Raw genomic sequence first — 13,057 nt, forward strand, 5'->3', positions numbered from 1 at the left:
CTGGACACCACCTGTGTTTCAGAAAAGAAATTAACTGAAAGATTCATATTGCTTAACAAAGATGCAAATAATACTCAAATTTCATCAGCAAGCAGTGAGATATTCTCAAATACACAATAAATCAGGGAGGTGTGTAGGGAGAAATAGTATCATCTCACCATCAGTATCACTCCCACACAAAATAAACTGATCTACAATCTTCCCAGGAGTAACAGCAGCACTGAAATAGATCTCATAATGAATATGCAAGTTTAGGGACAGTATTCTCCCCCCTCCCTGGAAGCATTCAAGGTCAGGCTGGATGGGGCTTGCAGCAACCTGGTCTACTGGGATGTGTCCTTGCCTATAACAAGGGGGACTGGAACTGGATGATCTTAAAGGTCCCTTCCAACCCAAACCATTCTATAATTCTATTATTCTCTCTTGACAGTCACCAGTGAATTTTATCTGCTTCAAAACTTGATCACCATGCTGCTGGCTCGACTACAAAACATGAGTGTCGAAAGTAAATTATTCATGAAAATTAAAAACAATTGTTTACAAAACATTCTTAATTTTTCACCATCTCTTACATCCTTGTTAGTATTACGGAGAAAAGCACTGCAAAAAATCTTGTATGCATTCTAAAGTTGTCTGTCTTTCCTGCATAGTAACAAGTTCCATTTCACTTACTTCAAAAGAGGTAAAATCTTACCATAGCTTTTCAGTATAGCTTGATATAAGTGAACATCTCAATTAGTAAAACAATGAGACCATTTTCCTTTATAATTTACCTTCTCTTTGGAAAGAAGAACAAAGATATTTCTTACTCAGGATAACAACTGACAGTTCGAAACTGTCCCGGTTAAAAACACTTGTTCGGAAGAGTTATTCCTTGTTGTTATCCATGTTCTCACAAGTTTTGCAGGCTAAGATAAAGATCTTTCTCAACATATGGATAAAGTAAGTGGGATAGCATTTGAAAGCCACTGCTTATAACACAAGGTAACATCTCCATTAGGTTACATAGAAATGGACCTACTTACTCTGTCAGTATGAATCCACTAAAGCCATACTCACTCAATGATCTGCTATTGATTTCAGGAAAATAAATAAGCTAACAAAATCAAATCATTCAAGTCAAACTCTGACCACATTTGCATGTTCCCAATATGAATTTCAGACTAATAAGACACTCATCTTCAAACACTGAAGATACGGAATGGTTGAGTGGAGACATCCCAAATATTAACTGAGGCAAAGGTGCACGTGTGAAAAAGAAACCAAAACAGATTTCAATTTTTATAGACTACATACTTCAAGGCCAAATTTTCATTACTATTATGACTTTTTCCCCCCACAGTATTTTGGCAGTATAAAAGATCATTCTAGTAAGGTACCACTCCAGGAACAAGAATCAGCTGATCAACAAGGTTATTTCTTATGCCTCTTAATACGCAAAGAAAGGAAGATATTATTTTTATAAATTGTAGGATGACACATTCCAAAGCATTCAGTTAAGAACACACTCAGTGTTGTGGTTTGGCCCTGGCAGTAGCTCAGCATCACAGACTGTTTGCTCACTCTCCCTAGGTAAGGAGGATATAAAGACTCATGGGTTGAAATAAAGACAATTTACCAGGTAAAGCAAAAATCACACATGCAAGCAACAATAAATAAGGGATTCATTCACTGCTTTGCATGAGCAGGCAGATGAGATGTTCAGACTCTCCCAGGAAAGCTGGGCTCAGCACATGCAGTGACTCCTTGAGAATAGAATACCCACCACTCCGAATGTCTCCTCTTCCTCCTCCTTTACCCCAGCTTTTATTGCTGAGCATGAGGCTGTATGAAATGGAATGTCCTTTTGGCCAGTTCTGGTCAGCTGTCCTGACTGTGCCCTCTCCCAGCTCCTTATGCACCCCAAGCTCCTTGCTGGCAGGGCAATATCAGAAATACAAAAGACCTTGACTCTGTGTATGCGCTGCTCAGCAACAACTAACATCATCACTGCTATCACCACTATTTTCAACCAATATCCAAATCCCAGCATCATACAAACCTCTTCAGAGAAAATTTGCTCTATCCCTGCCAAAACCATGACGCTCAACTACTTTAAGAACCCAATAGCAGCATTTATTCTTTTAGGTTAATAATACAACATGTATAGTAACTTTGAAATCATTTACTCACATTACAGCAATATTTACTGCAGTTGAAAGAATTCTAAAATGATAACAGGATTGACAGTTTAACCTTTATTAAACTGTTGATTAAAGATTATTCTTTTAGCATAAAGTCAGACAAAGATTTCAAAAATTGTAACTTAATAGATTACAGATAGTTTACTTAAAAGTAAATTTTCTTCACAAGATGTGTCTTTTCTTTACACTTAGAGATCAGAAAAATGAGACTTTCCTTCCATAATATTTTATAACATTAGCTTTTAAATAATACTTGAGGCACTTAAGGGAATTATTAAGAGCTATGAACAGTTAGCTCACTTAAAGTTAAATCTGAAGAATAATCCTATGGTATTAACTGTTACTTATGATAGTGTTGCTGTTATTTGCTTTTTAAATCAAGGTGCCAGAAGCTTATAAGTTTGTATAACACTGGTCAACATCAAGATTTTTGAATGCCTGATAATACTAATAATTATGCTTCTCATACTTTTCAGAAACAAAAGATTGTTTGCATATGAATTAATCCTCAGAATATAACTGTGAGATAGGAAAACAGGAAAGTATCATTACACTTTATACAGAGTAGAAACAGACTGTGGTCAGCTGAAATTAAGCATGAGACAACTGAACAGGCTCAGTCATCTCATTTAATGTTTTATCATAATACTGCATCTCTGATATTGTTCCAGCACATTATATTCTTTTGAAAGTTTTAACTACAGTTGTCATCACAAAGTATTTTTAAAACCTGAGTTATTATTTAGACCAAAAAAAAAAAACAACCAACAGTACACACAAAACCTAAATTTGGAGCAGACAGATTTGAGAAAAGGAGATCTGTTTGTACACCAGTTGTTCTTGGTAACTCAGTTTAAAACCTTTGCTGACTTCACAGAAAAAAAATAAAATAAATCACATCGTATTTCTGTATGACATTGACTTGCTTGCTAATACACATTCAAATAACAGAAATCAAACTCTGTTGAGCATCAGTCCACAGTCAGTGAGATTACATGGCCCTCATTTCAAAGCCTTCTTAAAGACAAGAGGGGAATGAAACTTCCACATCTCACCCTGCAACTACCTGCACACTGCTACAAATAAGATCTGTAATGACTTCATGGTCCCATATACCTGGCACATCTGAAATGTAAGTTCCTTGATCAAAAATTAGGAACAATAAGACCAAATACTGAGCTGGATGGAAGGGAACTTCTCAATAGGAAGGATTTTCTTCTTGCATTTGAATTCATTTGGTTTGTCAGGATAGTTGTGGTTCTCGGCTTTTTTTGGACCAGAACAGTGACAAAAACAACAAAACATTTCCAAGGAATACTAAGAGCAGTGATAAGAGACTAGATGCCACCTTATTCTTCCTTCTGCAAATGGACCATCAGAAGGAAGAGCTTGCCCACATATCTCTCACAGTTATTCCGTATCATATCCCAGAATGGGTCCTAGCCATTTCTCCACTTCTGCCACAGACAATTTTTTTCTTAGTGCATAATCTTCAACCTGCAAAGGGAACACAAAACACTGTGAAAATTTGGGAACTCTGTCTTCTTGTGTTGACAAAAACTTGTGAAGCATCTGGACAAAAGCTGTTTTTGAATGCTGTAACAGTGCCTCAACAGACTGTGCAAGTTACCTGATCTTTACATATCTTGCCAACAGCAAAATATTTTGATTTGGGGCTGGAAAAGTAGAGACCAGAAACTGCAGAAGCTGGTGTCATTGCTAATGATTCAGTTAAACCAATTCCTGAAAAAGAGAATGGAAACATACTTGTTCTTCAGATTGATAATAAGTCTAAATTCAGAATCTTTTTCTGTCAGAGAGCTTCAAGCAAATTCACAATCAATAAGCTTTCCAGCAAGTTAAAAAGATAAAACTATTATCTACTTATCCATTCCAAAGAAAACACATAAAACTTTAAATACATTGCAGACTTTCATTACAGCATTAATATAGAGTAACTGAATCGTTCGCAGGAAAAAAAAAAAAAGGAGGATATTTTTGAAAATGAAATGCTAACTAGAGCTTTTAAAACATAGGAAGGTATTTTGGATGTGAATTAACAGTGAAATGTTCAATATGTAAAATATAAGAGGAAAACAAATAGAATTTCTTTTTTAAAAGTTACCGCCTCAAGGTTACTGCAGACTAGGAAACACACTGCAGAATTAGTTTTTATTTTGTCTATATATGGAATGTCTTCTTGTAGCCATAAGGATGCTAGAATTTTTCGCTCTGTATAGCGAAGTCCTATTTGCATGTAATTTGCTAATTAAGGACAAAAGTCCTTTAGCAAAACCACGGGAAGCATTTTATATTTTTTTCCTTGCATGAGGAAAATAAAAGCAACAATGGAAGAGGAAAAGCAGCCATTTCCAGAACCATGTCAGTTCCATTTTTACATGCAGTTCTTCATACTCCAATTTTGTTTTGTTGACATTTCATTCTCTCATTAAACAAAAACAAAAAAAAAGTCTTCGTAAGGTTGATGTAGTTACCTGTTGTTTCCTCAATGTTAGCAAGCTTCCACATGGTGAGTTTTTCTGTGTGGTCAGGCTGGCTTGGATAACCAGGAGCAGGCCGAATTCCCTTGTATTTAATTTTGCGTAGGTCAGAAAGATCTAGCTGCTCATCATTACAGTAAGCCCAGAATTCCCTTCTAACTCTTTCATGGAGCTCCTCAGCAAATGCCTTGAAATATAGTGAAAAAAAAATATGTAGTTTCTGCAAAAAGTATATATATTTCTTTGTGGAAACACATTAAGATTCCCAAACCGTGCTCACTTTTCTAGTTCAGACCTTTTAGTTTTTTCTCTTACTGGTAAATAACGGGTTTTTTTTTTTTTTTTTTTGTTATCATACCTTAAAATGCTACACAGTTAAATCTAAAGCAGTAACTAAAGAAGATGAAGTTCAGTAGGTAAGGCAGCATTACATCATTATAACACTGAAGACAATAAGTCTATTTTTGATATCTCCTCATGTGAAATAGAGATCTACCTGTGGAATGATTTTCTGGCCATACTAGTACCAGATGTAAATACCAACTACTGCTCTTTTTCAGCATTGGATCTTTCCTCTGATTGAAAGTGAGTGGCAGTTGCTTTGTACCTGCTCTTACAGATTATACTACTTTGCCACAAATGGCTTGATTCAGGAGAAATTTCCACTTTGGAAAACATCCTTCAATGGCATCAAATAATAATTTCTAAAACTCCCTTGCAGTTTAAAGTACACAACTACAGCCAATTTTACTTGCCCTGAAGTTCCTACAAATTTTACACTGATTACTTAGGTATAAGCATGGAGACAGAGGTAGAATTGGAGAGAAGGAACAGAACTTTCTAAACCACTTCAGTTACAGCTTTAAGAGCACACCTAAGACCAAGGTACATTAAGTCAAAAGACTTGTGCCCTGGACCCATCTCCACGGTTACCATTAAAGCTGAAAGCACATCAGTGCAATGTCAAGCAACTCAAGAATACTTTGGGTTTCAATCTGGGTCTGAACACTCATTCTCTTGTACATGAAGCAATATTTAAAGATAGTTTTGTTTAAGCAGCCTTGTTTAAAAACGTACTAAATTCTACCAACTATCAAAATGCTCAAAAAGAATTTGGAGGAGTTTTTGCAGCTGCTAGGTATGGATAGCAGACTCTCTTCTGGCTCAGAAGATGCTCTCTCTTAAGAGAAGCTCAGGGGAACCAGTTCACCTCCAGATTCAATACATGGCATGCACTAACGCAATAGTCTAATGCTAAAACTTCAAACAGCAGTTTGTCAAATCTAGAACATAGAAAATTTGCACGGAAACATGATAAAACTTCATACCTCAGCCAGTCGATCTCCAAGTGCCTTTACCATTATGATATTGTACTCATCATCCTGTCTCCTGAAGTCATTGCATAACTCATCCACACCAAAGCAGGCTACAGCAAAAAGGCCTAAATAGTCACAAATGCCAGAATCCAGTGGTGCTATGAAGTCAGAGAGACAGTAATATGGATCTGTACAGGCAGAATCTTTTTCAGCCTGAAGTAAAATAAACAAACAAACAAGCCAGAACATTAAAAGAATATATTATTAGTGCATTATTGATCCAAACACCAAGATTTTTAAGATTAAAGGGCTTGGAGCATTTCTGACAAATACCTAACTAGTCTCTGAGCCACAACAGCTTTCCTCTCCTTGAATTAGATGAAAAGCACTTGTACTCTTCTGAGGGTGTTTAGATCACTAAAAAACAAAATGTCAAAGGAGGGAGACCATGTACTGAACAGGCATAGAGAGATGTTCTGGTTCTATTTACAGCTGGTAAGATTTAACAGCTTATTCTGCAGACAAAGTATTACAAAATAGCAAACACTCTCGTGCCAACCACTGAGGATGAAGAGGAATTTTCCATCTGTAACACTCAGACTACACATCCGTCAACAAAATGGATAGTAGATAGCTTGCACCTCAACTATGCAAACTGCAGAATTCCTCAGCAGCTCCCACTATGGAATGCCTGTGAGAGTCTATAAACACTCCTTGTTTATTATGCCACAAACCACATGCTTGTAGCATAGAAAAAAACAATACTCCGGGAAGTACGTTTGCACGACCCACATACAAACTGAAACAAAATTCATCTACAGTTACTGAAAAGTTGAATCCCAAACAAGGTTCAAGGGGGTCTATGCAAAAAAGAAAGACCCACTCACCACATCCTTTCCCAAAAATGGAAAAAAGGGAATAGAAACAGATAACTGAATGCTGGCAACAGCATCTAACGAGAAGTTTTACATCTAACAAGAAGCTGAGGATGAAATCAGTATTTATTGTAGGAACATACCTGCTGTTAAAAATAAAATAAAAATAAAATAAAAAATAAAAGTGGGACAACTCCTGTATATCTATGCAACTTACAAAGAAATGAAGTTAATTCATGGCTATCGCTTTACTGAAGAATCCTCTGCAAGTTTTCTTATTCTGTGGTACCATTTCAGTGTTTAACAATGCTTTCAACCCAATCCCAAATTTAGTTTAAAAAACAAAAAGCCACCATCACCTCTCACAACCAAAGATAAATGCTCAGTAAGTTCTATATATGACTAGGTTATAACAAGTACCATAAAACAGAAGAATTTTTGTTTTCCTTCATTTGATCCCTATTTAAATTTAAGGTCCTTTTGTTTTGATCATAGTTGCAAGAAAATACTAAACATCTCCAGCTTTTAGATTTCCATCTCATGCTTAATTATGACAACATCATGAAGAGAACTCTGTGTACTGAGAGGAAGATTTTATACACAGAACAGAAGATAAGTATTCCTTTCTATTTTAATCTGGTGAAGCCTCAGCTGGATCACTACATACACTAGACTGAAATACATTCAGCTAAAATGGGTGAGATTCCAGAAGAATGGTACCCACAATAATGTAGTTTCGTGCTCCTAATCTCTCAGACATCCTCAATAAATTGCAAACACATGAGATAAAAAGTACAGGAAAAGAAAATGTAGCAAACTTGATTTACATGGGCTATCAAAACATTTAACTAGGTATTTAGGCCCTGGAACAGCCTCCCCTGAATGTTTCTGAGAACTGTTTATATAAACATCTGCCATGGACTTGAAGATACACTGAGATCAGTCTCCATGCAATACATTACCTATTCCAGGAGTTGGTAGATGAACTTTAAGCTATGTATTTCTCAGTGCAATTTTGCAATACTGGCACAGAGTAAGAATAATGTATTTCAGAAATTCAAGTTATTTGTTAGATTTGTTTCTGCCATATTTGATGACAAAATATATGAACTATCAAGAAGCCAAACTGAAATGCAGGGAAAGAAGAGAACCAGAATATCTTGAAAATGTACAAGTTATGAAAATAAATGCAAATGCCAGTATGATTTGAGCGTAAATACTTAAAATAATGATTCTCACAACTGGAATTAGCAGCAAACTAATTATAAACTGTCTCTTCATATGAGGAATTTCATATAAAAAAATAATAATATCAGAAACATTCATCTCCGCTGAGCTTTAGTTTCCAGATATTATAATTAAAAATATTTTTCATCTTTAACATACCCAAACAGAAATTTAAGGTAGAATCCAGGGATATTATCAGGTACTAACTTAGCACATAGGATTGACATGATGAATGTATACAGCACAGTGCTTTAGAATGGTTTAAATAATAAAATGAAGACAGAAAACAGAGATTTGAAGCTGCCAAGTCTACGAAGCATTCTGTACAACTATTACAATGCAGATTACTACAAATACTACAATTAGAAATAGTTGGGTCATTACTAGCAAGATCTTGTTATTACTGAAAGAAACGGCAAGACAAGCGCAGACAGATAATGGCAATTATTTACTGCATAGATTTTATTACAGCATTTCTGTTCTACTCCTACAATTCAGAAAAAAATCACTTTATTCTGTTACTTTACCTGTTGCCTCAGGCCACAGAATTTTGCTATTGGTTCTGAAGATCCCACTGCCTCTTCAACAGCATACAAATAGATATCATCTTGAACACTTCGAGCTGGCCAGAACCCAAGCACACCCCTTGCTTGTAATTTCTTTTGATTAATCAATATTTTCAGAAGATTTTGAGCATCGTTATAAACTTTCTGTGCTTCTTCACCTATCAAAAAAAAAAAAAACAAAAAACCCAGAACTTTTAGAAAAGACAAGCATTCACAACCAGTTGAACAAGTCTAAGAACTGCTTAAGATTGGTACATTTTCCACAAAATTCTCTACTGCAACAATCTGTCAGCTACAACAAACAGTGAGCATAGCAGTGTGATAATGTCTGTACAGCTGTAACAACATGCATCTCAAAACAAACGTTACACTCATCACCATCCTAGTTGGGGCAGAGGACTCAGAATGAAATGAGCAATAGGGAAAGCGTGCATGTGCCTACATTACCACAATGCAGTGGATCCAAAACATTTACTTCAGCTTCATCATGTATTCCAAAGCCTACTGAGTAGTATTAAAAAGAGAAAGAGCCCTCTTGACATTTTTGCCCTTAACAGGGATATGTGCTAATTGCTCTGTTGCCATTTTCTGTCATTAAAATAGCAACCCATGTTTTAGCGGTGAATTTTAAATATGACTAAGCACCTTCCTGCCTCATGTGTCATCAGTAAATGTTTTAAATGTTACTGAAGTAATTTGTGTAAGTGCCAATGACTCATAGAATGGCTTGGGTTGGAAAAGGACCTCAAGGATTATCAAGCTCCAGTCCCCCTGCCATTGGTAGGGCCACCAGCCTCCAGAATGCATTTTCACCATTTCTGCCTATTTCAAAATATTCATAATCTGAATGCTGCATGTGCACAAAGTAAATGCAATTTCATTACTTACCTACTGTTTTATCATTAAAGACTTTAGGAAAACCGCGGTTGGGATATTTTCCTCTAAGTTGCCAAACATCAAAGAAAGGCTTCCAGTCAATGTATTCTACTAGCCTCTTCAGGTCATAATCTTCAAAGACTTTTGTACCAATGAATTTTGGTTTCACTGTAGGAATCAGAAGTACAATCTGACATGAAGACAATTATTTAATATTGCTCTTATATGTACAGCATAATTGATGTTTCCCAGCCTCCACCACTGCAAATGAACTCTTCTAAAGTAATTTCAAATTCTCACTGCCATATCCTGCCCAAGTCATACCATACTCTGGGTATAAAAAATAATTTTTAAAAAACCATAAAAAGTCAAAATAGAAAACGTAAGGTCTTTTGTAATTTCCTGTAAATCAACTCTTACTTGATGTTTGAATTCTCTACTTATTTCATGGGACAAAATATTCAGTGTAAGACCAAAATCGACCTATCCGTACCCAAAAGATTTCATAGACCTGTGTCATATGTAATTACAAATGCCACTTTTCATATACAGACAATACGCTGTGGTATTGTAAAATAGCTCCGACAATTAATATGAAATTTGTAAGAGCTTTTGCTACCATCACACACTGTTGCATGTTTGCATCAGAAGTGAAAGAGAGATATGGATCTTTGATATGACACAGCCACAAACTTTGTATTTGTTTTTATCTCTGCTGATCACTACTTCATAACACAGCTTTTATTAATACGAGCAACTGAAAATTAGCATTTCCTTGAGACTTTGTGCTGGTTTTCACTGGAATAGATATAATTCTCTTTGAACTAGCACATGTGGCTATGTTCAAATTTCCTATATTTTGTCCTTCAGATTCTCCTCCCCATCCCACTGGGGTGAGAGTGGGTGAGCAGCTGTGTGGAGCTTTGCTGCCTAAGAGGGGCTAACCTGCAATAGTCTTGTAAATGAAGTGACAAAGCGGCCACCTGCTAATGCCACTGCAGGAGGCATCTTCTTGTGGAAGGTTGTTTATACTTCTGGTGTTTAGTATTAAAATAACAAAAATGGTACAGAGACAGGTAGAAAAAAAATCTGCCTCGTTCTCTAGTAAACTGTAAGGAGGAATTTGATAAAATGGTGTGTCACAACTAGTGTTGCCTAAAAGCAGTACAAAAGCTTTGCAGTATGAGCCAGTTCAGTGCTATTTTGGAAAGGATGCATTACTATGATTTTTGATTATATGGGGGTGATGGGTGACTCTGTTTTAGACTTTTTTCCCACAATTTCTTATTAATTTTTGTTTTGAGATTTTTTTTTGTTTTTTTTTTTAATTACTGTGAAAAATTATAAAGTTGAAATAGATCAGCAAGATGGAACTTAAGCAATGAAAAAGAGTCTGCTCATATAGACATGAGTTTATTCAAGTTGTTACCCTATTTCTAACACAATGCCACTACATCTTGAAGTTTAATGAGGCATCATCCAATTAATTAAATCAACAGATAAAATGAAACAAAGACACAACAAAATCACCACCTCTACAACACATAAACTCACCAGGTTTGTGGTCTGACAACCAGTCATTATGGAAGCCTTTTCTTCTAGCTTGCTGTAGGGACAAGTATCTTCTTTCCTGTACAGACATAAAGGTTACTCTTATGAAAACACACATCTTTCTAACTAACTCTAACCATCGCAGTGATCATACAGTTCTAGTCAAAATCTTCTACAGAACAATTCTGAAAAAAAAAACAAAAAAAACCTAGTTTCAATTCCAAAAACTCCTAACTGAATTCACTACAAAATTCTCTTTAAATGAGAGCCCTTGTTTTGAAGGGCTTGGTCATCTCAGTTTGTGGACTGATCTTAAAAAAAGTTAGTCTTAAACTTGGCTGGATTCATTCTTCTGAGTAGGAGGCCTCAACCTTTATCTCTATCAAAAGACCATTTAAGAGTCAGATCACTTTCAGTTTACTTCTACACTTCTTTACAAAAAAGATAGAAAAGCCAAACAGACAAACAAAGTCTGTATACACACTGCCACTCCCCATCTTTTATTTCTTTCTGCTTTCCCTTCACTCTCCTAAAATTGCAGTACAAGTTCTCTACTTTGAAGCTGCTCAGATCCCTAACCAAAACAACACAAAGACAACAGGAAAATGTGGTAGTGTGAAATACACAATAGAACACAGTACAGGATCAGCAAAAGCAATTGGTGTCATTTTAGTTACCTCAGTGTATTTCCCTGTTTTGAGCTACTGCCATGGGAGAGCACTGGTCTCCTAAAGACTAGTTAAGCTGACATGACTGCCAGCCTCATAGAGTTATCCTAGATATCAGTGAGTTTTCATTTCAGACAATCAAGACTTTGCCAGCAGTATGTTAGACTCATGCAGAATTATCCCCTACAGGCTAGAATTTTATTTATTTATTTTTTCAAAATCAGCACTAGTATACATCAAGGTCTTCATAAAGAGCTGAAACTCAGAGTTAGTAATTATGTAAGTACCTACCACTTCAAACAAGAAAAAAACTAGATTATTTACATTTGTACCTTGAGAGACTCATAGTGCTCTTGTCTAATTTCTTCATATTCCTCTAATATTTCTTCAAAGAAATCATCCTTTACACTTTCATCCAAGAGCTGGGAGCACTGCAAAAGAGAACACACTAAGTATATACTATGAGAACACAGTAGGAATTTCAGACCAAGCTATCTTTCAGACATTACTTTCAGTGAACTTTACCCAATTACATCTGACAATACTAACTTTGCCACTAAATAGCAAACTATATTCAACACATATTTTAACATATGATTATGAGTGAGAATATTGCTCCTGCTCTCAAAAGACCCAAAAGAAGGATACTCTATGACTCTAGAGGCTGAATAATCAAATAAACAACACGCAGCTATTTTTTTCTTTGTTTTTTTTGTGGTTTTTTGCTAAGACTATCTATTTGTCTAACAGAGTGAGCTTCTATTCCAAAAATCTTCAGTCAGCCACTTCATAGTACTGCTTTCCTGTTGCCAAATCTCTAATCTCACAAACATACTCAAAACAGGGAGAACAGCAGATCACATATAATCACATTGCTCCTCATTTTTAAACATCTCAGAACTACAGTCAAGGATTCAGAGTGAATCATGTCACCACCATTAGATAAACTGACATGTAAATAAAGGTATCCAATGACAGTAAGTCAAATCAGCTCAATGAGAAAACTAATTGTTATAAAAAAATTGCTGAAGCAACACTAGTTTAGAAAGTGGTTTCTGTAGTATCTCTTTCATTTTATTTTTTTTTTGCTATAATATTAAATCTTAGACAAAAAGATGAGAGGCATAAGAAAGAAAAGCAGGGCATACATATTTTCATAAATGAGAAATTATAAATTAGAACTTACAACCACAACACTCTTGGATGCATCCAGGACATGAATTACAGGTGCACTATAGCGGGGGGCAATTTTAACAGCTGTGTGTGTTCTTAAATGAAAAAGAAAGAGTGAGCA

At 35.7% G+C, this 13,057-nt stretch overlaps 1 protein-coding gene across 5 annotated transcripts in view; it reads right to left on the reverse strand.

Moving 5' to 3' along the window:
* Window positions 1-2,093: 2,093 nt before the first annotated feature.
* Window positions 2,094-13,057, reverse strand: part of MTR (5-methyltetrahydrofolate-homocysteine methyltransferase) — a 48,681-nt gene continuing 37,717 nt past the window's right edge. For all 5 annotated transcript variants that reach the window (XM_090135387.1, XM_090135390.1, XM_031592284.2 and 2 more), the window contains 9 exons: window positions 12,950-13,031; window positions 12,096-12,194; window positions 11,099-11,174; window positions 9,557-9,712; window positions 8,630-8,826; window positions 6,013-6,213; window positions 4,679-4,871; window positions 3,814-3,926; window positions 2,094-3,680 (listed from right to left, as the gene is read on the reverse strand). In XM_090135387.1, coding sequence (XP_089991513.1) covers window positions 3,594-3,680; window positions 3,814-3,926; window positions 4,679-4,871; window positions 6,013-6,213; window positions 8,630-8,826; window positions 9,557-9,712; window positions 11,099-11,174; window positions 12,096-12,194; window positions 12,950-13,031 — 1,204 coding nt within the window. In that variant the 3' untranslated portion in view covers window positions 2,094-3,593. The remainder of the gene's footprint in view (window positions 3,681-3,813; window positions 3,927-4,678; window positions 4,872-6,012; window positions 6,214-8,629; window positions 8,827-9,556; window positions 9,713-11,098; window positions 11,175-12,095; window positions 12,195-12,949; window positions 13,032-13,057) is intronic.

Source organism: Phasianus colchicus, chromosome 2 (assembly GCF_987193195.1).
Source record: "Phasianus colchicus chromosome 2, bPhaCol1.hap1.1, whole genome shotgun sequence".
Taxonomy (NCBI): domain Eukaryota; kingdom Metazoa; phylum Chordata; class Aves; order Galliformes; family Phasianidae; genus Phasianus; species Phasianus colchicus.